Source organism: Nelumbo lutea, chromosome 5 (genome assembly GCF_056320005.1).
Source record: "Nelumbo lutea isolate HS-2025 chromosome 5, American lotus-T2T, whole genome shotgun sequence".
NCBI lineage: Eukaryota > Viridiplantae > Streptophyta > Magnoliopsida > Proteales > Nelumbonaceae > Nelumbo > Nelumbo lutea.
In genome coordinates this window covers 55,375,935-55,403,896 of record NC_142688.1, presented here as the reverse complement: position 1 = coordinate 55,403,896, position 27,962 = coordinate 55,375,935, and the positions used below count along the sequence as shown (strand labels likewise).

At 39.8% G+C, this 27,962-nt stretch overlaps 1 protein-coding gene across 1 annotated transcript in view; it reads left to right on the top strand.

The window, feature by feature from the left end:
- Nucleotides 1–3,013: 3,013 nt before the first annotated feature.
- Nucleotides 3,014–27,962, top strand: part of LOC148852516 (DNAJ heat shock N-terminal domain-containing protein) — a 39,891-nt gene continuing 14,942 nt past the window's right edge. The window contains exons 1-5 of the mRNA XM_088946480.1: nt 3,014–3,594; nt 4,668–4,942; nt 14,442–14,519; nt 14,751–14,853; nt 15,432–15,520. Of these exons, the coding sequence (XP_088802606.1) occupies nt 3,193–3,594; nt 4,668–4,942; nt 14,442–14,519; nt 14,751–14,853; nt 15,432–15,520 (947 nt within the window). The 5' untranslated portion in view covers nt 3,014–3,192. The remainder of the gene's footprint in view (nt 3,595–4,667; nt 4,943–14,441; nt 14,520–14,750; nt 14,854–15,431; nt 15,521–27,962) is intronic.

Here is a 27,962-nt window from a genome sequence, read left to right as displayed (position 1 = left end):
TTCTTCCCTCTGGTTTGATGACATTTTCAGAGAAGTTGACAAGTGGCACGTTGGTCGGATGTAGCTGCTTTGGAGTCAGCTTCATCTTCTCAAAAGTATCGTAGAAGATGATGTCAACTGATGATCTACTGCCAATGAAGATTCTCTTCATCATGAAATTGGTGATGGTCATCGACACCACCTATGTATCATCATGGGGGACCTAGACCCCCTTTAGGTCATTGTCCTGAAAGGAGATGACCTCGTCTTTCTTTGTCTTCTTGGGAGTTGGCCCCTAGATGTTGAGTTGCCTAGCGTAGGCCTTTCAGGCCGATGCCAAGGCTCCACCCAAGGTCGTGCCCCCTACAATAACATCGATGACCCCGACCAAGTTGTTGTGGTGTTGTTGTTGCTATTGTGAGGACAAGGCGTCGGCATCACCCTCTACATACTCCTTCATGTGACCATGGTAGATGGGGGACTCGATTTCATCTTTGAGGTCGTAGCAATCCTCTATGTTATGGCCAATGCCGTTGTGGTACTTTCAATACTTCATTGGGTTGCCCCTTTTGGGGTTACTCTTTATCTTTTTTAGCTATTTCATGTAGTCCTCCTTCCCTACTTGCATGAGGATTTGCGTTCGGGTGGAGTTGAGTGGTGTGTATTTATTGAAGGATGGGGTTGGTGGCTTCTTGTTAGAGTCCTTGTTGTTGTTGTGGCCATGGCCGCGACTGTCTCTATCCTTTCTTTTCTTCTTTGACCCCCCTCGGCTAGGGTTAGCTTCACCTTCCTAGCACTTGCTAGCCAAGGCCTCCTAGGCGGCGATGTACTTCTGTGCCTTCTTCAAAAATTCCACCTTGGTCTTGGGCGGTCTTGGCAACGATCACTTGAAGGGTTTTGGCATGAGGCCATTGATTGCTACATGCATGTAGACCGAGGAGTCGAGGTTTCATACCTCAAGTTCTTCCTTCTTGAAGTAGTCAATGTAGGGCCGCAAGCTCTCTCTGCACTTCTGTCGGATGTTCATGAGGGAGACGACTGTCTTCTGACACCTAGTGCAGTATCATAATCGAGTCTAGGGGTCGGGTGTAACTTTCCAGTTTTACCCATCAATCTCCAAGGTCCAGGGCAATACTGAAAATGTGGTCCAGTTCAAAGATTCAATTAATCCTACACTGTATGTGCCTAGGGTCTCACCCTGGCAGCTGAGACAGGCCACCCCAACCGACTTGGTGGCACAACAGTGTCAGCCTTATCAGGATAGGTCTCCCCAGACCGACCCACTGGCTGTGAACATTCTAAACTAACACGAGTCTCATTAAGTGTCCAGTTTAAAGGTATTACACAGAAACATACCAAGGGAGCATGAATCAAATATGCACTTTTATTCATTTACAATAAACTCATAATGTACATCATTCTGATTGAAACTAAGGGCATACAAAACTGTCCAACACTTATGGACCGAGGTGGGAGCCTGAAGAATCATCGGCAGGTGGCTCCCTTGAAGGTCGCTTGGAAAGCTTAATGCATCAAGGCACCGGAATACCTGTAAAGATGCATGAGCGCTCGAAAGATTTCAAGGTGGTCATTCAGGTCGGTGGTTCTATCGTACATCTCTAAAGTGGGAGCCTTAAAGTGAGGTGGAAGAGGCTCCGATGTGGTGGAGTTCATGAAAGCGTCCATTTTGTTGGACGAGGGGTTCTAACTTGTAGAGGCATCACCTCATCCCTCCTTAACCTGCCAAAGTTCATCTTGCATGGCGTTGATCTGCGCCTGTTAGTCAACAATCCTATGATTGATGGGAACCTGGGCCTCATCTTGGTCCTCTCAGACACAGAACAGGTTGGATCCGTTCCCAAAGTTCTCTAATGCATGCACGTCTTGGTTCCTTTGGGCCTGTTAGTCGTTGAGGAGGTCGCAAAGGTCTAACACATGTGAGGGAGAGGCGTGGCGTCGGCCTCTAGCCCTTGGAGAGGGACTATAGTGGCCAGAGTGTCCGCCTTCATCCCAGGGGCTCTCCACTTGGTAATGTTGTTCGTGGTCCCGATGGTTGTCGCGGGACCTTGTTGGATCTCCCCCCCCTATCAACTGTGGGAAGGCAAGAGATCTTCAATGGCTGGCTGGCGCATCAGCTGCTACTATTGGATACAGAGGGGTCGGCTTTCTTGGGGTCGAAGGGGCATTGAACTAGTGGAGCATGTGTGGAATGTCCACTTTGATGCCCATGGTTCCTAGTAGGGTGGCTACCTTGAGGGCAGCGTCCTACAGGAATCCCACCTTGTCTAATCGTTGAGTGATGTTGTCGAGCTAGTTGAGGACCATTTTGAATTGGTCCATGGTGACCATGTTCTGAGCGTTTTGAATGTTGTCATGGTTATCAACCATTATGTTGGAAGTTTAGTTGTTCATAAAGCAAGTGTTTACTTAGGAGAAGTCTTAGCAATTGTTCCCATAAACAATGCCAATTGTTGCTGCTAAGGATGGGCCTAGAGCAACAATGTAATTATGCTTTAGTAGACGATGGCTAGTTGAGTCTGAGGGCTAATGGATCCGAGGGCTTCTATGCCCGACTTGTAAGCAAGGGAACACGTTAGAGGTTTCGGGTGTTATCCTAGGGGTGGAGACTCCAACAATCAAATTAGTAAGTTAGTAGCAAGGGGTCGGATGAGGCCTGAGTAAAGATAGCTGAAACGAGGTCATGAGAGAGTTAGGGAGCTTAGAGTAGTAAAAAAATATATATTATATATTTTGTTACCAGTAGACGGCCAGGATAAGATCCGACCCATGTACATCATAATATATATTATAAAAAATATATAAATATATAAAATATTATATTTTAAATAATAAATAATATATTATATATTATAAATATATTTATATATAATGCATATATATATATATATAATATGAAAATATATGTATACGGGTCGGTTCGATTAATCGCCGATTTTCTATATTGGTTAACTGAACCAATACCTTCGGTTCGGTTCGGTTTCGATTGATTTTTCGATTCGATTCAGTTTTTCGGTTTTTCTTTGCTCACCCTATTTTTCATCGCAACTCCAATTCAAACCGTAGTGACCCCGTTTCGCGACGCTCAGAGGCGCACCTGAACGAATTTGCGAGAGGTGAATGCCTCAACCCAAATCCGCAGCTCTGTACCGCTGAATTCTCATAGAGAGGAAGAGGTTTGTTGTAAGTTGTAACATGGGAGGCGATCGTAGCAGCAAAAGCAGTAAATCGAAGAAGAAGCATTTGGACGAGGCCAGTGGGTCTTCATCTTCATATTCGAGCTCAGAAAGTGATCGAAGTTCCGAGAATAGGTCGAGTCGACACCGGCATAAGAAGAATTCGAGTAGGAGGGAGAAGGAGAAGCACGAGAGGGAAGAAAGGCGCTGGAAGAGAAGAGAAAGGAGGGATAGGAAGGAAAGAAGGAAAGAGGAGAAACGGAGATTGCGGAGAGAGGAACGAAAACGAGCTGCTGAGAGAGATGATTCAAGTTCGTCTGAGAGTGATGAATTGGAGCTCCCAGAGTCTGAGAAGTCTCCTGAGGTCGTTGTTCGATACATCCTGGAAAAATTTCCTGATGTTGCTGATGACCTGAAACAGGTACAGTTATGTTCTTGTTCTTCATGTTATTTTCTTTTAAATTGAGGGCTTGATTAGTGCTCTGGTATTGATTTCGTGTTTGGTTATAACATTTGACACATTTCTTATCTATTTAATATTAATATGCAGAGTCTTTGATAATTTTTATTGGCATGCCCAACAATGCTTATTGGTTTACAGTCGGTGGCGGAGCCAGGAATTTTCTTTTTGGGGGCCAAATTAAACAAGAAAATGAAATAGGGAATAGAAGAGGTAGGGTTTTGAAAGGTATGGGACGGGAAGGTTTGGGTCTATTACAGTTTTTTTAAAAGGAAAAATGAACTTTTTTTTTTTTTTTTTTTTTTTTTCAATTTTGGGAGTTGGAGGAGTGTTAGAGAGTATCTTAATATTTCAGTTCAAGTTTGTCATTAAGATTGCTAATTTTGGGAGTTGGACCCTTGGGTGATTTTTTTTTTCTCTGTTAAAAGAGAGTAGCAGTACTATTTGAACCCTTGATGAATTCAGTTAACATAACCTCATTGCCTCTTCATATAATTTTGAGGATAGATATTTAACTGAAATCTAATTAGTCCATTTGATTTCAGTATAACATTATTTTTGGTCAGTTGTTATTAAATAGCGATAGATATTGGAGGGTTTGAAGCGAGGTTCAAAATAAGTTAAACTTGGCATTACTAGTATGATCTTGATTGTAACCTTTGTTATCATTATCACTTCCTGGTGCTGGGAAAACAAACTTTTTCTTCATTTTCTGTCAAAAGGCAGTTCTTTCCTGATACTGTCACCATGAATTAGAGTTACAGTTTCAAAGAAGAACATCTTCAAGAAACTGGAAGAGTGACTCTGACTGCCAGTTGCAAATGTTGAATACAAAACTATGATTTGCATTTTTTTTTTTTTTATGTTTTAGATGAGCAAAACTAGGATTTGCATTACGAGAAGGTATCATGAATTACAGAACATCATCAGTATCTTTTCTTCTTTGCATTACAAGTACTAGTTCTTACTCATCTTTTGGGTAATGGACATATTGTTGGTAACTTCAACTGAAATACTTTTTTTGATTGCTGTAGCTTTTACAAATGATTGATAATGGGCAAGCTGTTGATACCAGGGGAGTTTCTAATAGGTCCCTGGTTAAGCTCTTGAGAAAGCTATTTTTGTCCTTAAGCCTTAAAGAGAATAATGTAGGAGTATTCTTACTGCCTCCAACAGTTTGTCCTACTTTGGAGGTTGTTGGGCCTATAATCTCGTCAAGGACAGATCAGCAGAGTTCTCATTCTGGATTGCAAGATAATACACAGTCTTCACGATCACTACTGAAGGATGACTCTCCTCCAAGAAGAAGGTGATAACACCTCTGTACTGTTTATTTTCTTTGTTTAATTTTGGAAACATGTGCAACACTTACCATGCTGAATAGATATTTTTTTTGTTGTTTTGAAACAATTCTGTCATTATTTCAAACAATATGTTCAGAGAGCATTTCAGGTTTACAATAGGTCCTATACAATGAGATGCTATACGTAGGAGAACCACTGACATTTCTGTTTCTTTTAAGACCATATAAAAGTCATATGGCATATGCAAAGAATAAAAAGTGATACTCATAGGTTTGGACTCCACCAAAATCCTTATCAATGGAAAACCATGATGAGATTGAGCCTATTGTCTTTCTTATGACCATATCTATAGGAGATTGCTTATTTTCAGATACCCTGGAGTTTTGCTTGGACCAAATTGCCCAAATTATGGCAGGAGGTGCTATCTTGCAAAGAGCCTGCCTTTCTTTCTAAGCTTTATCATGTACCATCCTTTAGTAGCCTGCTGTACAGACTGGAGGAAACACCTGTTTCCTGAACCCAAAAATTTCTAGGATGTCAGATCAAAGCTGTGAGCTGAGATTTCTATGCAAAAATAGGTAAATATACACCCTTCCATAAAGCACGCAACCAGGATCTTGATGCCCATGCTCTGATTAATAGTTTTTCTCTGGTGAGGCACTTATTAAGTTCAAATTCCAAGCCAAAAAGGAATCTTTTGAGGGAGCTTGGGGGATCCAGCCTTTGCCTGGAAAATCCCGCCCTTCAGCATTATAGAACCTTTGGAAAATGATTTCATTGTGAACGATTGAGAAGGATCCCATTGCCATACTTTGAGGTTACCATGACCATTTCTAGGTAGGTTATTCTCCAGTTTCAGCATAGGGATCAGGCAGCTCTCTGTGGGATCAATTTGTAGCACTAGTTTATCAATGCTTCACTAACTCTACAAATGCTCAAAAGGGATGGAAACAACTCTAGAGGCTAATTGTTGCACTGCACCACAAGGGCCTTCCAGCATCTAAGATGCAAGGCACAGGTGAGGCATAAACCTTTTTTCAGCAACTGTAACTTTCAATAAAAGTAAAGTAACAGTAAATACAAAGAGTATGAGACTACTTGGAGATAAAAAAGCTTATCTCCAAGACCGAGTTTACAACTGAGCCCAAAATAGATGATCTCTCTTCCAACCCCTTCTTTTGCCAAAGAATCATCCATGCTGTTTGCTGTTCTTTGCACCCATTGTATTCTAACATCCATTTCCCTAGTTATCCGTTTAATACATTTTTCTACATCCATAACTCATTTCGTTTGTGAGTCACTTGATTAGTAATTGTGAGTCACCTTCAACAATCAGTTTATGCACATTCAGCTCATTTGCTCTAATTACCCATTTGATGACTGCCAATATTTCATCTAGGGGTGGATTCGAGCCGAGCCGAGCCGAACAGTACCAGGCTCAAGCTCGAGCTTGGTTCGATCCAGAACCTTGAGCTCGAGCTCGGCTCGAGTCAAAAGTTTATAAGCTCGAGCTTGGCTTGGTTCGGCTCGTTTTATATTTTATAAAAATATTTATTATATATTTTATAAATATTTTATTATAAAAATAAAAATTATATATAAAAAATTATTTTATATTTAAAAATTAAGAATTATAATCATTAATAATTATAATATTTTTATTATATATATTATTTTCTAAAATTTTATTATATATATTATTTTATATTATATATATTCAAGCCGGCTCATGAGCCTCACGAGCCAAGCTCTAATAGGCTCGAGCTCGACTTGTTTATTAATCGAGCCACTAGATTGGGCTCGAGCTCGGCTGAAACCGAGCCGAGCTTGAGCAGCTCGTGAAAAGCTCGGCTCGTTGCCACCCCTAATTTCATCCTTCAAAGAATTGGCAATGCCAATCAGATCTGAATACAATGCCACTACATGTCCTAATTCATTCCTGAAAATTCCTCCTACACCCAAAGGGCCGGGGTTCCCTCTACTACTTCCATCAAAATTGAGCTTTATGTACCCTGCATCCGCAGGTTTCCAGCATCTACTGATCCTGATTGATGTGTTAGCCACTTCCTAGTAAAATTTCCCATCGAGAAGTCAGAGGTACATGCCTTTTTGAAGCAAGGTGTAAATTTTTGCAAAAATAAAAAAGGTAATATATAATAATGCAAACCTTAATCCAAAGTGAAAATTTGGAAGTGAAAGCAAACATATGTGGATAATATTAAAGTGCTTCATGCACTCAACGTTTCATGCATGTGATGCATTCAATTTGTTTACTTCTCATAGTTGCATTACTTTAAGTAGCTAGAGTGTTGTTAGACATCTTGTGTTCACACTCCTATGAGATTGGCCCTTTACCTCCATAAAGGCCACTTGAGGTAAACCCATAAGAAGCCAATGTAGGTGTTTGGGATAGTGACTCATCCTACTTTTTTGGCCCATATTATGTAAAGAGATCGGTTTTGTGATTTTAGTAGCAATTCTTTCTATTTTAGGATTAGGAATCAGATATTAGTTGTACTATTGTTGCTTTTGTAGTGGAAAATTTCTAAGATAATTTTTTTTTTGATCAGCAAAGAATTTATTTGTTTGTTAAAATTAAAACAGGTTGCAGGTTCTTTAGCTGCTCTGCATTCCAGAGGTATAGCAATATACAAAAGTCCCATATTACATGGAACAGCATCCTACTGTTGTAATGCAGCCAGCTACAGTTTTGCCCAAAAAATAGTAGGTCTATGGACCCCCTGTTTTGCCAGGGTATCTGCTAATCCATTTGCTGTCCTTTTAACCCACCCAAATGTAGAGTTAAAACTCTTAGAAAGAATGCCTATCTCCTTGAAAGCAAACTTGTATTTATGTGGAGCTGAATTTACTTGCTTAGCCCAAGAAATGACCAAGAGTGAGTCCCCTTCTACTTCCAATTCTTTAGCTTTTAATTGTTCTGCTAATTTCAGGCCCTGTAGGAGTGCCATTGTCTCAGCCTGAATTGAGTCTCCATGCCCAATTGTTTGAAAAGTTTTTATTAAGATCCTCTTTGAATGAACTAAGGTTCTACTTGTTTGAAAAGCTTTTATTTTTTCTTATTTTAATAATTAATTTTTTTGAAAAGTTTTTTTGTTCATTTTAATAGTTAATAGACCATTACTAGTATACAAACAGCAATAAATTAATTTAGAAGTTGATAAACTATCACAAGGGCTATAATGGCTCTTTGGTTAAATCACTGCACATATTTGATCAATTTACAAATTACAACTAATGATATCATCATATGTTGGCATTCTGTTGCTAACACATCATCATCAAGGGGCCCTACCATGTTAACTTGGCATCCACCAATGCAAAATATGATCCAGATGAATTTTGATAGTTGTAGTTTGGGAAATTCTGGATCTTTGGGGATTGGAGTATTCAGAAGTTGCAATGGAATATTTTGGTAATCTTTTCTGGACCTATTACTAATGAAAAGCAATTAGAAAGACATGAATCCACAGGAGAAAATGCACATTAACAAAGGGGTTATAAGGTAACTCATGCCCCTCTGGAAGATTGAGGCAAAAACGTTTGTCTTGGGAGAAATTTGGACAAGAAGAGGAATTACCCTGAAGGTAGTGGAGCTGAGAAAAGCTTTGCTGATTCTTGAAGAGAAAGCAATCTCCTGGTTTTAGGGATTCCTGGAGGGAGTGAAGAGAACTTTGAGAACAATAGAATGGAAGTGTAGTCTTGTGGAAGAGGGAAGAAGATATTCTGATGAAAGAAGAGAAAACAAAAAAGCAAGATTTGTGGGTATCTACGATTATTATGGAGAAGGTCTAAAACAGTTCACTTGCTTCCCTGAAGGGAGAGAAGCCTCGGGTTGGGGTAAACTAATACAAGCAATGCAGGACTTTCTGGTGTTAGTGTATGAAGATGAAGTTCTCCAATCAGAAAGGAAGAGGGTCAGAAGAAACTTCAAGAGAGGATGGAAGAAACAGACTGGAAGGAAACAGAAAAAAAGGGAATCAATACGGATAAGGATGTTCAGATTGATGCAAGTTTAGGGTCCATGAGAATGTGTATCAATAAATCCAAAACAGAGTGGGAGAACAAATTAGTTTTATCCACGAGTAAGGATGTTACAGATTGGAAAACCATGGGTGAAGAGATTCAACAAATTTTGAAGGTATCAGAAATTTTGCAGATTATTCCTATTAATGGGCAGAAGGCTGTTGTATCTTGTAGAAATCACTGGCCGGATTTTGAAGCTGTATCGGAAGTGTGATAGAACAAGAATTGGAAGAAATTGATTTCTTTCTATTGAGAAAATAGTACATATATACAACCTTGTAGATACTAAAAAGGAAGAAAATCATACAACCTTGCAGATACAAAAAAGGAAGAAAATCATACAGCCTTGTAGATACTAAAATAGGAAGTAAATCAAAGAAAGAATAATTCTTATAATCAAGCTATTCCTAATTGGGCAAATACTACATATTTACAGCCTATAATTTCGTAACACTCCCCCTCAAGATGGAGCGTAGATGTCAATCATGCCCAGCTTGTTACAAATATAAGAAATCCGAGCTCCATTAAGAGCTTTTGTAAAGATATCTCCTAACTACCCTCCAGTCTTCACATATGCTATAGAGATCAAGTTTTGTTGAATTTTCTCATGAACGAAATGACAGTCTATCTCAATATGTTTAGTTCGTTCATGAAAAACTGGATTTGAAGCAATATGAATCGCAGCTTGATTATCGCACCATAGCTTCGCTGGAACTGAGACTTTAAGACTGACCTCAGTTAAGAGTTGAGAAACCCACATAACCTCACACGAAGCTTGTGCCATTGCTCTATACTCAGATTCTGCACCAGATCGCGACACCACATTTTGCTTCTTACTCTTCCACGAAACCAGATTACCACCAACAAAAACACAATAGCCAGTAGTGGACTTTCGATCAATCTTGGAACTTGCCCAGTCCGCATAAGAAAAACACTCAATATTACTGTGACCATGATTCCAATACAGTATCCCCCGTCCAGGAGCTCCTTTTAAGTAACACAAGATTTGCTCTAAGGCTTTCCAATGATGCACTGTAGGAGAGGACATAAATTGACTTACAATACTAACTGAGTAAGCAATGTCTGGACGAGTCACTGTGAGATAGTTCAACTTTCCAAGTAATCCTCTATATCGTTCAGGATCATCAAAAGCATCTCCATCCTTTGTGAATTGCTGGTTAGGAAGCATTGGAGTACTGCATGGTTTGACTCCCAGTTTCCCAGTTTCTGTTAACAGGTCCAAAACATACTTCCTCTGAGACAGGAAAATGCCTCTTTTACTCCTTGCCACCTCAATCCCCAAGAAGTATTTTAGGTGCCCCAAATCTTTAGTATTGAACTAGCTCTGCAAGAAGGATTTTAAGGATGAGATTCCCTTCGTGTCACTCCTAGTGATAACAATATCGTCTACATATACAACAAGTAGAATGATGCCAAATGTGGACTGCTTATAGAAAGCAGTATGGTCAGATTTGCACTTCCTCATCCCAAACCTCTCTACTGCCTGACTGAATTTTCCAAACCAAGCTCGAGGACTCTGTTTTAGTCCATACAACGATTTTCGAAGACAACAAACTTTCCCAGACTCCCCTTGAGCAACAAACCCAGGTGGTTGCTCCATATAAACCTCCTCCTGAAGAACTCCATGCAGGAAAGCATTTTTAATATCAAGTTGGTAAAATGGCCAATCATATGTAGCTGCCAGAGAAATAAATAATCAAACTGAAGTCAATTTTGCCACAGGGGAGAAAGTATCAGAATAGTCCACTCCATATGTCTGTGCATAGCCTTTGGTCACCAAGCGAGCCACTGATCCATCAAAATTAAATTTGATTGCAAAGACCCACTTGCATCCAACCGCTTTCTTACCATCAGGTAAATCGACCAGATCCCAAGTACCATTCTCAGTCAAGGCATTCATTTCCTCAAGCATGGCATCACGCCACCTAGGATGGGATAAAGCCTGGTGAACAGTTTTGGGAATCCCTACAGAATCAAGAGAGGCAATAAACGAACAAGAAGTAGAGAACAAACAATCATAGGTAACATAAGAAGAAATTGGATAAGTACACTGACGTTTACCTTTTCGAAGAGCAATAGGTAGATCAATATCACTAGGCATTGGATCCGATGACGAAGAAGAGACCGGTGCCGAACTTGTCACAGGAGGATTAGGTCGTCGAGAATAGACTTGAGTAATAGGTAGTTTTGGTTGAGAAGGTGGTGGTGGGGGTATTGGAACAACACTAGCGTCTGGACCGGTGACATGATACACTAGTAGATCATCATCCTCTTGTGGACACACAGGTGTAGATGGAGCAGTAAAGAAAGGAAGATGTTCATGGAATGTAACATCAGCTGACACAAGATACCTGTTCAAGAGAGGAGAAAAACACCCGTACCCTTTTTGGAGACAAGAGTATCCTAGGAAGACACATATGTACTAACTCAAAAGCATGACTAGCCCTTTTATTAACTCAAGAAACAGACGATAGACGATGATGTTTAGCAAACTGACAAGACTCACAATCTAAAGAAGATACATCATGAACTGAGGAGATAACTTCTTTAACAAAGGTAAAGATGGATGCCCCAACCGATAATGAGCTTCAAAAGGATATAAAGTACTGGAACAAGCAATGGTCTGAGGTTCCTGGGTATCCAAAATGTACAGACCTCCTGATTCTCGTCCTTTACCAATAATCCTCTTCGTCATAAGATCCTGAAACAGACAATGATCAGGAAAGAATGAGATACAACAGTTAAGAGTACAAGTGAGTTTGCTAACAGATACCAAATTAAAAGAAAATTTTGGTAAACTCAATACGGATGACAAAGAAAGTGTTGGTGTGGGATTGATAGTGCCAGAACCAATGACAGAAGAAAGAGAACCATCTGCTAAGGTGACTGAAGAAGGAAAAGTGTGTGATTGGAAAGTGGAAAAGAGACTAGGATTACTTGTCATATGATATGTTGCACCAGAATCAATGACCCACTGAGAGGAAGAAGAAAGAAGACATGTATTGGTTTTACCTGACTCAGCAAGGGCAGTGATGGATTGAGAGGAGTTCTTTAATGCCTCTTGATACTGGGTAAATTTCGCATACTCATCTGTAGAAATTGTAATGGTCTGATATGACGATGGATGAGGAGCATCACTTGTAGTTACAACATGAGCTGACTGAGACCCAGAAGACTTCTGGTTTTTCTTTAGCAATTTCTGGCAAGTCCTTTTAGTGTGTCCTGGTTCATGACAATAGTAGCAAACTACTCCCCCTGTGGCCTGGGTTCCAGCATTCCGACCACTATTACTGCCAGCTCTGTTACTATTCTGAGAACGAGACGAGCCAGTTGATCCACTATTCTGACTGACAAGTGCACTAGGTTGTTGTACAGGTGAGGTATGGGAACCAGTATCTGTACGAAGGACCCTAGTAAAGACCTCTTTTAAAGAGGTAATCTCAGGATTAGACAGAATCTGTGACTTAGCACCATCAAATTGAGGATTAAGGCCAGCCGGAAAACTCGTAATAGTCATCTGTTCACGTTGAGTCTGCTGAACTCTGATATCAGTATTGAAAGGTAACAAGGCGTTCAATTCCTCATAAGTGCGTTTAAAATTCATGAAATAGGTCTGAAGGGACTGATCCTGTTGTTCAGCCCGATAAAATGTCTTGCAAACATAAAAAATACGGGAAATATTTTCTTTACCAGAGAACAGAAAAGCCAAATATTCCATTAGTTCTTTTACAAACTCACAGTGAGAGACATGACCGGCGTACTCATTTTCAATAGAATTGCGGATTTGCAAAAACAATTGAGCGTCAATCCTTAGCCATTCAGTGCGGGTCTCATCAGTAGGAGGGTCCTTAGTCAGATGGTTGTCCTTAGAGATACTCCGTAAATACAAACGAACAGTCTTACTCTAGTCTAAATAATTAGTTCCGTTTAGTTTTTGTTCAGTGATTTTAGGCAGAATGGGGATAACACTAGGCATAGCCAAGTTCTTTTGTTCAACCGCCACCATAAACACAGGAAAATAAACTTTTAACAACCAGCAAAGCCAATAAAACACACTTAAACAGAATCGGCAGGAGATGCACCACCCAAACAACAAGAAACCACGACTGGCAGCACCGAAATATCAACTGTATAAAAATAACAGAGAAGAAAGACTTTCCTGATGGGCAAACAAACACCACATGAGTAACACCAAGGCTGAGGCGATCGTCGGAAAAGAGACCGGTGAAGGTGGGTAGGCCGATCTGGGATTCCGCTTCCACTGGTAGGGGCGGTGAGATGCAGATGTCACTCGGAATGGGTGACCTAGAGATCGCAGCTGCTGCTCACTTGGGCAACGTAAAGAATTCAAAGCTGCTCATTTGGGCAGCAGAGGGAAGAAAACCAGAAATTAGTTTCAGATCGGAATTGGTGTCTCCAACTCTGATACCATGTAATAGAACAAGAATTGGAAGAAATTGATTTCTTTCTATTGAGAAAATAGTACATATATACAGCCTTGTAGATACTAAAAAGGAAGAAAATCATACAGCCTTGCAGATACAAAAAAGGAAGAAAATCATACAGCCTTGCAGATACTAAAATAGGAAGTAAATCAAAGAAAGAATAATTCCTATAATCAAGCTATTCCTAATTGGGCTAATACTATATATTTACAGCCTATAATTTCGTAACAGGAAGTAACAAAGCAAGGAATGGCAGTGGTAGAAAGATGGTTCCCAAGTTGCAATGAGACTGTAAACCCAACAGATAGCATTGAGATGAGAATTCTGGGGCTGCCTTATCATCTATGGTCATACGAGATTTTAAACAGAATTGCAAAGTTGTCTGGCGGGCAACTCTCGACTGTGGATGCTTCAGATCTCTGAGCTGTGCTTATAGAAGTGAAAGCAGCGAAGCCAGAACTCATTCAGCTTGAATTCTAAATTCTGTTACGTTTTTTTTTTTAATTTTTGTTTGTTTAATAGCAGTCTAGCACAAGTAGTATCCATCTCTAAGTACATGATTGGAGTTGAAAAGTAAATGTTTAAAAGGTAAATTTAATATGAAATGTCATATTTTTACATAATATATATAATGGGGCTCTTAGGCTATTTTAATTATTGAATCTAATGTAAATGTTGTGTATGGTTTACACAAGTTTGCCCTTTTCTCTCTCAAGGGTTTTTTTCCGGGGTTCCCCCCTCAGTAATACAATTTCTTTAATTACTATTCTATATTCTCTCTCTCTCTCTCTCTCTCTCTATATATATATATATATATATATACCACTGAGCCTTCATGCAGATTATCCTGGCTACTAAGGTTTTCCTATTGATCTGTATTTTCATGTCTGAATTATACACAAATGCAGAATGGATTATCTGATAAGTTCACATTAGTTGCATATATGTTCTTTTTATTTATGTTCCTATGATGCATAATTCATGGCTTGTGTAGGGTGATTGGTCCTGAAATGCCATCTGCTGAGTTACTAGCTGCAGCAGCCAAATTAACAGAGGCAGAGGCTGTGCTAAGGTACTTTTTAATAAGATCACTTCTTGAGCAACCGCCCAATTGGTTGGAGCCTTATTGTTGCCACACAGACAAAGTCATTCTACATTATGGGTTTTAACAGAGGGAGAGTTTTTTTGGCCCAATTAACCACATTTGACATTTGTTGACACTTTCTCCCTATTGCCATCATTCTGGTTTTGCAAAACCTTTGGGGGTTTTGTCATCACTGATATTTTGCTTCTCTCCTCTCAGGGAAGCTGAGCTAGAGGGTGATGTCAGTGTATTTATAGGCCCTCCACCACCTGCTGTTGTTGTTGAAGCAGAATCAGCAAATGAGGCTGAGCGCTTTGAAGAGGTTAAAAAATCAATCTGTTATGCATATTTATCCTTTTCGGTTGTTGCTGGTGAGAAAATTGATGTCATTGAAATTGTTGTAGTAAATATTGTAGATGAGGATTATGGATTAATGCGATAAGAATTGTTTTCCACCAAGCTCAATGTGGTTAATGGATACAAAAAGAGCATAAAATGTGGTTAACATGGATCCTATTCATGCTGGCATGTTAAATGTCTAATTATTTACCCTAGACTTCCTGCCAGATTTTATATCAATTTCATACCCAGCATTTTCCATAGCTACAGGGGCATGTGGAAACATTTCTTATATATAACATAAAAGCTAGTGACTTGAAGCTGGTTTATCATGGCTTCAATTCTTTTATTCATGGTAAAGGTAAATGAGGTGGTAGATAGCAACTAGCAAGAGGTTAGAATTCCTTTAATCATGGCTGGGCAGTAGAGTTGTCAGTATTTGAGAAATTAAGGACAGCTTAAATTGTAGTAGTAAGGTTATTAGGGAGTATTGGTTTATTTTTCTGGTTGTTTTGTAGGGTGCTTTCTATCTTATCCATTGATTTCATTGGTTTCGAACAGGTCACAAGAATTATGGCAGTTGAAGTTGATTGCCCTTATGATGTGCTTGGAGTCAATCGGAATATGCCGATTGATAATATTAAGAAAAGGTATAAATGGATGGAATGACCCTACTAATAGTTGTGATGTGATGTCTTTATTTATTTATTTAATTTTCTTGATATGTATCTATTGGAAATTATAGGGGCCATTGCTTGGTGCAATGGAAAAATCTTGGGCTGACAAGTGTGAGAATGCGGGTTTGAGGCTAAGGGCAGTTACTTATGTCTGTATCCAGTCTACCCCTTACAAGACCAGTACTGTTTGATTTACTGGAGGTTTCATCAGAACATTCCTGCTTGCCTCATTATGAACAAGTGAATATACCTAATTTATAGAAGGGATTTCACTTCTGCCCAATATCTGCATCCCTGTTATCTCAGATTCAGGATTAAGTCCGTTAAGAAATTCAAAAAAATGGTTCTGCTCATTGTGTTTCTTATACATCTGGGCTTCTTTTTAGATATACAACGTAACAATCTAGTAACAATCCAACTTCTCCTACATACCCTGTAAAATTTAAAAGTATGCCTGAAGGTTTAACTCCCTTCAATATGTAGTAGTATTTTGGTGCAGTTGATAAATCTTGGTGATGTTCTTATGTGCAATTTACTCTTTCCCAATTCTGGGCTGCTTCTCAGGAAATAAAAGAAATTGGCTAGTTTGAGGTTGCATAGAGTTAAAAAATCATGACATGACTGTTTTTTTCTTGACCTCATTTTCTTGTGCCAATTCTTCCATATCAGGCCCAGGAATCTTCCTTGTAAGATTCCCTAGCTTTCCCTTCCCATATATGTATCTTTTCTAATTGTGATCACTCCAAAAAATTGGTTCCACCAAGGCATATGTTTGTTATCAGAAGACAATAACTATTAATGGTACTTCATTTAAATAAGGAACAACCATTAGGTGAATTGGTGATGCTTGAAGTGGACATCTCAATATGTGGATAATAAATTGAAGGACAAAAGCAACAAAAGGGCACTTTGAGGCCCTGTTTGCTTTTCGGAAAGTTACAGGAAACACTTCCCAGGTAAGTGCATTTACCTATGTTCTTTTATTTCCCAGGTGAATAAGACAATGAAAATTTTAGCCATAAAAGCCATTATTAAAAGGGACAATTTTGTTCCATTTAAGTGTTGGCAACTTTCCCCTTGGTGGAAAAGTTACTTAACCCACCTAGGAGATGGGTATTACTTACCGGGTAAGTGATACCTAGGGAAAATAAGTTTCCTGTGGACCCCATAAGTCTGAAAAAAGAACATGGGTATCTTGGTCAATGGGAACCAAAATCCTATTGGCCAACTTCCCCCCTCTAAAAATCCAAAAAACGAATGGGCCCTGAATGATACACTCAATCAAACAATGCCAAATTGATCGAGATCTGATGTTATGAACTCCAAGAGGCATCATGGGGTTGACCAAATCAAGAAAAGAAATGCATAGAGGCGTCTAATATAAAATAGTGGTAAAAGTAATGGAGTAAAAATATCCCCAAATGTTTTAACATGCATGTAGACTGCTACTAGCTGTCTACTCCAATGTGATTTTACATTATGTTCCCCTTGGAATGTTATGAAATGTTCATTCTTTCCAATATATGCCTTTATTATTGCCATATTATAAGCTATTGGAACTTCTAAAATTGTATCTTGTGTTTCATTACTCTCCCCAAACCTAAATCCCCTACGTTATATCGTATACTTCTTTACTCCACATGCCCATTTAGATCTGCTCTTATAAAAATCTTCTCTTCATTTGGAATTTCTTGGGTTAATTCTAAACTCACTTGAGGTGTATAAGCACTAAATGTGTGAGTATTTTTAATTTTCCTCACCTAAAACAAGTTTAATTAAAATTATTCTGTTTTCAATTCTCTTAACATTTGCAATTTCAGTTTTTATATTCTTATCTATTATTATTGCTACTCCATTTGGTTTCTTGTAAGCATGTCATATTAATCCTTCTTTTCATTATGTCTACTAATTTTAATCTTTCTTGTTAATGTGGCTAATTGGTATTTGAGTTACAAGTGGCATTTGTAAGTACAATAATGCTCTTATTATATCTCACATCTTGCATTTCTACAATGTTGACATGAGAGAATATTGTAGCTTTCTTGTGGATTCGGAAAGGAGGGAGGAGTTGGAGAAAGTTTCAGGTGTGGCAGAAACAGTAACTGCCTTTGAGGAGGTGGTGGTAGGAAAGCTTGGTGTGGACCTAGGAAGAAGGAAGGCGACAGGTTCAGACGCAGTTAATTCCGGTTGAAGAGGCTCCCAAGAAACAACGTGGGGCTAGGAATCCTAACATTGTCCATATAACCAAGGTTTTCTCTTGGTTAAAACATGGTTTGGTTGGTGCTGGACCTACAAAAAATTTTAAAAAGGTTTATAAAGAAGAGGGGGGAAGGCTTTAGCATCATCTTTGGAAGAGCATGGGGAGGTGGTTTCTCGGGCACTCAGCAGTACAGATAATAAGGTGGAAGAAGAAAATGATCTTGCCATTAGTTCTGAAGTGAGATTGGTTGATAGAAGTCTTGAGGAGCAGGAGGGGTCTAGTAGAGTCCCTATCTAGGAAATTGTTGAGAGATAAGTTGAGATACGTAAAAGTCTCAGATTAATTTTTTGGAGTGGTGAGGAGTTTTCTAAGAAAGCTTTCGAGGTGTTAGAGAGAAAGAGGTTGGAGGAGAGGTTGAAGAATTTGGAGTTTAAGAGGGGTGAGTGGTGGGATGAAGAAATTAACAGGTAGGAGGAAGGTTTTGAGGAGGAGATGTAAGGAGATTGGGTATGGTTTCTGATTAGGTTTTTTTGAGTTAGGAGTTTGCTTGATCTGAAAGTGTGAAGTCTTTTGTCTTGTTCTGTGGAGTCATGGTTGTAAGTTTGTTAGTGTTTGCTTTCTCTTGGGTGATTCTTGTCACTTTTCTCATGTAATCTCTTTTTCTTTAATGAATGTTTATTTTACTCTTCAAAAAAAAGTGTATGGGAGAAGTAATTAACATTGAAGACAGTTTGGGAGAGAAAAGTTGGTATCCACTTATGGTAAAATTGACATCAAGCTAATGGTGAAAGAACGCCTTCTCTTTGCCTTTCTCCTAACTGGTTTACTCTTTGTAAAGTTAATGGTGAGAGTTGTTACGACGTATTTGTTTTCCTGTCTGATGGTTGTAAGCTTTTGGGAAAGGTTTTTAGTTGTTAGTACTTTTTGGGTGTTGGTGGTCAGTGCCTTTACAGATCAGTGATCTTTTCAACCCAACTACCTTCAGCTTCAGCTGGTCTAGGCGAAGGGGTAGGGTCCTTTGGAGATGTGCCAGAGCTGCATTGGTTTAGACCATTTGAGAAGAAAGGAATGTCAGGATTTTCAATGATAGAGAAAGGGTGGAGGTTATTTGGGAATATATCATCGGAAGAGCTATGCTTTGGGCTAAAACTTAAAATCTTTTCTCCCAGTTTACCTTTGATGATATTTGGTGGAATTGGGAAGTGGTGGAAAATTGTTCAAAAGCTAAGGTCAACCCTATTCTAACCTGGATTGCTCCAGAAGAAGGATTCATAAAACTAAGCTTTGATGGCAGTAGCCTTGGAAACTGTTTTCTGGGTAGAAAAAAGAAGAAAAAGGAGGGAAGAAGCAGAGAAAGGAAGATAGAGGAGAGAAGAGAAGAGAAGAGAAGAAGAGAGAAACAGAAAATGGAGAGGCAAAAGTTGTGTTGGCAGTGCCAACTTTTTCTTATATAATAGGGCAACACACTAATTGAATAATAAAGAGTAAAAGGACCACAATACCCCTACGGCCCATAATACATAAAAAACTAACTGTTTTAACACTCCCCCTCAAGTTGGGACATAGATGTCGATCATGCCCAACTTGTCACACAAGTTATTGTGCCGCAGATGATGAAGGTCCTTTGTGAAGATATCTGCAAGTTGTTCTTAAGAGCTAACATAGGGAGTACACACTTCTCCACTTATGATTTTCTCTCTAATGAAATGCTTGTCAACCTCAATATGTTTGTTCTATCATGGAGAACAGGGTTGGCTGCAATGTTGATAGCAACCTTATTGTCACAATAAAGTGACATGGGATTATCAACAGTAAGTCCCAGTTCACTTAACAATCTTTTTATCCACATAACCTCAGCAACTCCATGGGATATAGCTCTATGCTCCGCTTCTGCACTAGACTTAGTCACTACATTTTGTTTTTTGCTTCTCCATGTGACTAAGTTTCCTCCTACTAAAGTGCAATATCCACTTGTAGACTTCTTGTCATCTACTGCCCCCAGTCAGCATCTGTGTACACTTGAACTTTTAAATTCTCATGTTTCTGGAACGACAAACCAGCACTTGGGAACTTTTTTAAGTATCTAAGAATCCTCTCAGTCTTGGGATTATGCTGATTGAGAACACTCACAACATAAGCAATGTCAGGTCTGGTCATGGACAAATATAGCTTGCCAACAAGTCTTTGGAATTGCTTTACATCTTTTATAGGTTCTCCCTAACTATCACCCAACTTGTGATTTTGATCAATAGGTGAATCAATCGGCTTCACCCCTAACTTCCCAGTGTCCTTCAATAGATCAAGAGCATATTTCCTTTGAGTGATGAATATCCCCCTTTTGGAGCGGGCAACTTCAATTCGAAGGAAATAGCGCAAGGGACCTAGATCTTTCACCTCAAATTGTGTGGCTAAGAACTCTTTCAATTGTTTTTGCAATTTTTCCTTCACCTTTCTTCACAAACAATGTGGTTTGACTGACACTGTTTAAACCCCATTTGTTGAACAACTAAATAAACTTGCTAAACCAGGCTCACGGTGATTGTTTTAGCCCATACAAAGATTTCTTCAACCTGCATACCTTCTGCTCACCACCTTTTGCACAAAAGCCTGGGGGCTGAATCATGTACACTTCTTTTTCTAAATTACCATTCAAGAAAGCTTTTTTTTTTATGTCTAGTTGATGAAGGTCCCAGTCAAAATTAGCCGCCAAAGATAGGAGGACTCTAATGGAATTCATCTTGGCAACAGGTGTAGAAGTCTTTGCATAGTCCACACCATACACTTGAGTAAACCCTTTTGCTACCAATCTAGCCTTGTACCTTTCCATTGTACCATCAGCCCTGTGTTTAACTGTGAACACCCGCTTACACCCCACTGGTTCTTTTCTTCTAGGAAGATCTACCAACTCTCAAGTGCCATTTTTATGTAAGGCATCAATTTCTTCCTTCATCGCATCTGTCCATTCAGGTATAGATAAGGCTTTTGCCACATTCTTAGGGATTGAAATACTGTCAATGGAGGTAAGAAAAGCACAAAAGGAGGGTGAAAATGATCATAGGAAACAAAATGGGAGATAGGATGCTTAGTAATACAAGATCTAACACCCTTTCTCTTAGCAATAGGAACATCCAAATTATTAATAGCAGAATCATCAACATCAATAGGATCAGACATATCAATAGGAACATGAATACCTGGGTGAGGAAGATCTGCCTCTAGTGAGTCTAATGGTATTGGTGGCATACCTTCAGGTTGTTCTATAGTTGTTGAACTTCGCTGGCCCTTATTACAGCGGAAGAAGACATAGAATGGAGGAGGATCAGGAAGAGGAGGGAATTGAACTTGTGCTTGAGCACGTTTTTCCTCCACCCTATTCTCCCCTCGAGGAGAAATAGGAAAAAAGGAACATTCTCAAAAAAGGAAACATCCATGGAAACATAATACTTATGAGAAACTGGATCAAAGCATTGATAGCCCTTTTGAGAGGAAGGATAGCCTAAGAAGACACATGGGATAACACAGGGGTCAAGTTTACCACGAGTAGGGGACAAGTTATGAACAAAGCATCGACAACCAAAAACACGCATAGGAATGGAGAACCAAGGGGCCTTGGGAAACAACAACTGATGTGGAGCCTTGTAGCCTAACATCTGAGATGGCATATGGTTGATAATGTATGCAGCAGATGTAACAACTTCCATCTAGAAACGTTTAGAAGCATTCATGTGCAATAACAACCGACTAGCAACTTCACGAAGATGCCGGTTCTTTCGTTCAACAACACCGTTTTGTTGAGGTGTTTTAGCACAAGAGCTGCGATGAAGATAACCGCATGAGGCAAAAAATTCTATAAGATCACTATGGAAATATTCTTTTGCATTGTCAGATTGGAAGATGTGTGGATCTCAGTCTGAAACTGGGTAAATACCGTGCGTTGAAAATTTTGCACAATCTGTGGTACCTCATCTCTAGATCACATTGGATAAACCCAAGTGTATTGAGAATAATCATCAATCAATGTGATAAAGTATTTATACCCCGTCTCGGAAGGTAGTGTAACAAGGCCCCAAACATCAGAGTAGATAATATGAAAAGGAAAATCAGATCTTTTGTTTCTCACTGGAAAAGAGTTTCTACAATGTTTACTCAACTGACACGTTTGACATTGCAACTCATTTACTGACAAAGACTTAAAATAACTCTGGAAACACAATCTTTAAAGACTCAAACGACAAATGACCAAGACGACTAAGCCATAAATAGGTCTGGCTCTTACTAGAATGACTCATAGGCTCTGAAGCAACACGACCAGCTTTATTCTCCAACATGTAGAGGCCATCCACCATATTACCTCTACCAATCATCCTCCCGGAGGTCAAATCCTGAAAGGCATAATAAGAAGGGAAAAAGGTTACTGAGCAATTTAAGGAATGAGTAATATTGCTAATAGAAAGTAAATTGATGGGTAACTTAGGAACATGCAACACATTAGAGAGAGAGAGAGTCCAAACGGTAGAGAGATGGTTCCTTGACCAGCAATGGTAGAGAGGGACCCATCAACTAGTCTCACCTTGTCTCTCCCAGAGAGGAGGTTATATGCCCGAAACAAATTGGACTTACCCATCATGTGATTTGAGGCTCCAAAGTCAATGATCCAAGGTGACTCAGATGAGTGAGATGGCACATGGAAGGCGGTAGTAGAGTTACCTCATGTAGATGCTAATGAGGTAGATTGTGTAGGACTCGAGTCCATTTGACGAAGTGTCCTACTATACAGTTCCAAATGATCACAGAAGGAATTGATCATCTCTTCCTTTGGATCAGAAACAGTAGGGTGATTCTGAGGTACAGTGGGGGATGAAATCTCTTGAGTTGCCACATTTGTTGTATTATACTTCTTTTGGCTTTGCTGGATTGGCTTCTTATTTTGATCAGTTGATTTTTTGCTCAACTCCATAGCCCACTTCGGCTTCCCATGAAGACTCCAACAAGTCTCTCTAGTGTGCCTAGGCCGCTGACAGTGAGTACACCACAATTTGTCCTTATCCTCCACCCTTTTTTGGGAATCACCCTTCTTAAAAAGGTTGTTGCCATTCACATTAGTACCACTCCTAGCCATCAAAGCAATTGGCTCCCCCTCAGAAGTATTCATCACATTTTTTCTACTTTCTTCTGAGTGCACTAAAGCATAAACTTCTTGGACTGAAGGGAGGTCTTTACTTCCAAGGATTTGAACCCTAATAGATTCATACATAGGGTTCAGTCCCAGTAGAAAAGCAAACACCCTTTGTTGGGAGACTAGAGTCTTGTAGGCTTTGGCATCATCTTCACATTTCCAATTCATATTTTGGTAGTGATCCAGCTCCTTCCAAATTGAAATCAGGTCCGAGTAATATATGGAAAGACTTCTTTCCCCTCGCTTACATGTAGTAGACGCAGCTTGCAGTTGATATATTTTCGCGTAGTGTCTCTGTTCTGAATATGTTGTTTTTGCTTTTTCCCAAATTTGAACAGCAGTCTTGGCCCACATAAAATTTCTCCTTACTTGTGGGAGCATGGATACAAGTAACCACGACATTACCATACTACTTTCTTGGTTCCATTTGTTGTGTTCAGCACTCCCAGATCTTGGTTCTTTAATTCTCCCATTGATGTACCCTATTTTTCCCCTTGCTGTAATGTAAAGCTTAATTCTTCTCGACCACTCCAAATAATTGAGGCCATCTAATGGAACAACAGCCATGGGGAAGGTCATGTCAACACTCCCACCTAGTTCACTATAGCTGGAAGACATACCCGAGGTGGCTGTATCCTCAGAGGTCATGGAAAAAGACAACTGGAAAACACTTCCAACTACAGACCAGATGTCTCAAACACACAAATATAGGTTCTGGTATTGGACAGCACTGAAAAACTTTATCAGAAAAGATTCACACAGCTGGCAGCAATCCAACACCACTAGGAGTGCAACCACAGTGCTAGGTTATCCACCAAAAAACAAATGTCACAGTACAAAGGAATAGGTCCTTCAGTCACAATCAATCATTCAAAAAAGGTCACACAATGACCACAGCCACCAAACTGGACTTACCTCTGTTGTTGCAGTCATCACCAATCATTCTTGATCAGTAAACATCGCCCATATAGGTATAGGAAGGATCACACGATCCATACAGGTGTAAAACACCACCCAAAAACTTCACAGCATTCTGTCACCACGAGCAAACAGCTCTATCTTGGCACACCGCCAAGAAAAAAAACGAAAAAAGGTAGAAAAACCTCTCAGATCAGTCTCGTCTGATTTTCCTTTGATCGATCTAGAAAAACAGCGAAGGAGGAAGAAAAACAAGGTTCGATCTGTCTTCAGGCCCACAAAACCTGCTCTGGTACCATGTTTTCTGGGTAGAAAAAGAAGAAAAAAGGAGGGAAGAAGCAGAGAAAGGAAGAGAGAGGAGAGAAGAGAAGAGAAGAGAAGAGAAGAGAAGAGAAGAAGAGAAACAGAAAATGGAGAGGCAAAAGTTGTGCTGGCAGCGCCATCTTTTTCTTATATAATAGGGCAACACACTAATTGAATAATAAAGAGTAAAAGGACCTCAATACCCTTGTGGCCCATATTACATAATAAACTAACTGCTTTAACAGAAACCTAGGGCCTTCAGAAATAGGGGTGTCTTCAAGGATATGGAAGGACACTTAATTGCTTTATTTTTGTGTCCGGTTGGACTTGGGGACTCTATCTTTGCCAAATTCCGTGTAGTTTCTTTTTGAAGAGTAAAAAGAAATTTTATTAAAAGGAAAAAGATACAAGGTAGAGGTGACAAGCAGGCACCTTGATGATACAAAGCAGCTAAAAACCATCAAAAACAAACTGAACACTACCAAAAATCTGATAAACAAGTACAATCCACTAGATCTCCCCCAACTCTTGACTGCCACTTTATTCAAATACTTGGGTCACCAGATCCAATATGAGACGAGATTCCCAACTAAAGCCACCAACACCTTAATATAACTGAAACACCACCCCTAACAGATCAACACTTCTGAATAAAAGCCTTCTAACCAAGATCTCACCAACGATCTCCTTATCCTATTCCTCAATCCTCTCTAGTTCAGCTTAACAACCTCAAGCTTCTCCCCTCTACCCAAATCTTCTTCCAAAACTAGGAGATTGACTCTTCACATATCCTCACCCAACGTCTCCTCCTCGCCCCCTTCTTCATACCACTCTCTTTCCTTGCCCCTCCTTTCCTCTCTTTTCTTCTTTTCCTCCTCCTCCTCCTCCTCTCTCTCTCTCTCAAATTGTTCAAATGCCTTTCTTGTGAAGCCTTCCCCTCTCTAGAAGAACATACCCAAGGATTTGCCCACTATCACCTCCCTCTCCACTAGCTTGCTAATTTCCGCTTCTCCTTTAGAGATTGTTGCCATCCTTCCTTGTTCCTCACTCCTTTTTTCCTCATCCACCCTCCCCCTTCTTCCTTCTGAATTTTCCTCCTGAATTAATGTTTCATCCCCCCTTTTTTTTCCTTTGGAACTGATTCAGCATTCAACACTTTCCTCTTTCTGTTATATACATTTTCTAGCTTGTATCCCCAATCGTTATTGTTCGAGGCCTTCCTCTTTTTTCTTCCACCCCTCTCGTCTACTTCCTAGTCCTTTTGTCCCCCTTTAAATGAACCTTCTGCAACTTACTCGGTTTTTTCTCAATAAAAGAGTTACTCGTACATACCTCGCTGGCAGACAGATCGACATTCGAACCACTCTCACACTCGAGTTCCCCTGCTATTGTCTGAGGAGGATGATCTTGTGACGAATCAGAGTTTACTCCCCCATTCTGGCCACCAACATTATCAACTTGTTTCGGGTGCTCTGGAATCTCTATTTGCTTTGCCCTTACTGGAGTTTCTTCTTCTCTTTGAGCACTTATCCTGCCTGCGTCTTTACTCTTGCATCTGTTCTACTGCAGCATCGAAATCTGACGACAACCTTAGAATTTCTCGAGCCAATCTCAATATTCTCCTTTCTTCCTACTGTTGTTAAAGGTTCCACCTGGTTAATGGTTTTTTCCTCCCTCTCTTTGGTTTACGTGTTCCTCAATACTTTGCATCCGCTGTTAATGCCAAGCTTCTGACTTTACACCTCAGTTCTAGGAACGATTTGGACTAAGGAGGACTTATTTTGTCCATTGTTGAAGCTTTGAGCTTGCGCCTCACCCTTCTCTTTAGTATCCAGTGTTCCTTTTATGAAGCATGTTTTAATCTTTCTGCACTGTTTTATTTCACCGCTGTCGATTGAGCCAACCTTTTCTCTTCCCTCAAATCTCGCAATCACCCAAACCTATTCATCCGGTGTTTTCTCTAAGCCTGGATTTTTTCGTCTTTTTGTATTCTCCTCTTTAATGGACCTAATTTACCTATCTTAAAAATGCCCTAAAAAATCTGCAGCCGCTTGTGTCGATTGGGCTTTTTGTATTCTCCATGTGGGCCACGTCTGCTTGTCCAACTCTTCTCAATTTGGCTACATGTCCGTCTTTTAAATTCTCCCTTGCCACTTCATCCTTTTCTTCTTCCAATTCTCCCATGGCCCGATTTTTCGACTCCTCCTCCTCAACCCTACGACATGGGGCTTCTTTGCCTGTAACATCTCTCCCCTCCCCCTCAACTCCTTTAAACTTTGTTTGCTTTTCTACCCAACCCTCCTCCCCCACTCGTAAAAATGTCCCATCTTCCCCTCCACGATCACTCTCAAACTATAACTCTCACCTACGAACGTAAGAGACTTCCTATAGGGGATATCGAAGGTATTCACAACCTCGACCAAGATACTTGCCATGTCCAACTTCTCCTAGGAATGATTTTTACCATCGTACTTAATAAAATTTTCCACATCTGTTGCCTATCTCTTCAAATGTTAGGATGCTCCACAACGTCCACGCATGTAAAGGTGTGCTGGTGATCCCTATCCAATTCAAGACAGTTTTGCAAGGGGTATAGTATACAAGACAGATGAGCTTGGACAGTGTTATCCAGAAGAGAAGAAGAAAGGAAGAGGGAAGAGAGAGGAGAGAGGAGAGGGGAGAGAGGAGAGAGGAGAGATTGAGAGTCAAAAGATGATGCTGGTGGCGCTAGCTTTTTTTATTTATACTAGGGCGACATAAAACAAAATAAAAGTGGAAAGTATAATAGTACCCCTGTAGTACTAAACTTAAAAGATAACAGGCTTTTAACACTCCCCCTCAAGTTGGGACGTAGATGCCAATCATGCCCAACTTGTCACATAAATCATGATGTCGCAAGTGATGTAACCCTTTTGTGAAGACATCTGCAAGTTGGTCTTTAGAACTGACATAGGGGATACTCACTTCCCTTGTGACAACCTTTTCTTTGATAAAATGTTTGTCAACTTCGTTGTGTTTAGTTCTATCGTGCAGCACTGGATTAGCAACAATGTTTATGGTTGCTTTGTTATCACAGTATAGGGTCATAGGTCCATCAAACTGTAAATCCCAACTAACTCAACAAATTTTTTAGCCACATAATTTCAGCCACTCCATGAGACATTGCCCTATATTCAGCTTCAGCACTAGATCTAGCCACCACATTTTGCTTATTGCTTCACTAGGTAACTAGGTTTCCTCCCACAAAGGTACAGTAGCCACTGGTCGACTTCCTATCATTCAGGGATCCTGCCCAATCTGCATCGGTATACACTTCAACTTTCAAATGCTCGTGCTTTTGAAACAATAAACCTGCACCTGGAAACTTCTTAAGATATCTGAGAACTCTTAGCTGTTTTAAGGTGGGTGGTCTTAGGGGCACGCATGAATTGGCTAAGAACACCCACTGCATAAGCAATGTTTGGTCGGGTCATAGAAAGATATAACAATCTTCCTACAAGTCTCTAAAATTGTTTCACATCCTTGATGAATTCACCTTGACAGTCACCTAATTTGTGATTAGGATCAATAGGAGAATCAACATGCTTCACTCCCAATTTTCCTGTATCCTAGAGCAGATCTAGGACATACTTTCTCTGGGAAATGAAGATACCCTTTTGTGAGCAAGCAACTTCAATCCCACGGAAGTAAAGGACCAAGATCTTTCACTTCAAACTGGGTAGCAAGAAATCTTTTCAACTTTTGAATTTCATCTTTCCAATCACCAATGATAACTATATCATCAACATATACTATCAGGGCTGCAATTTTCCCTTCCC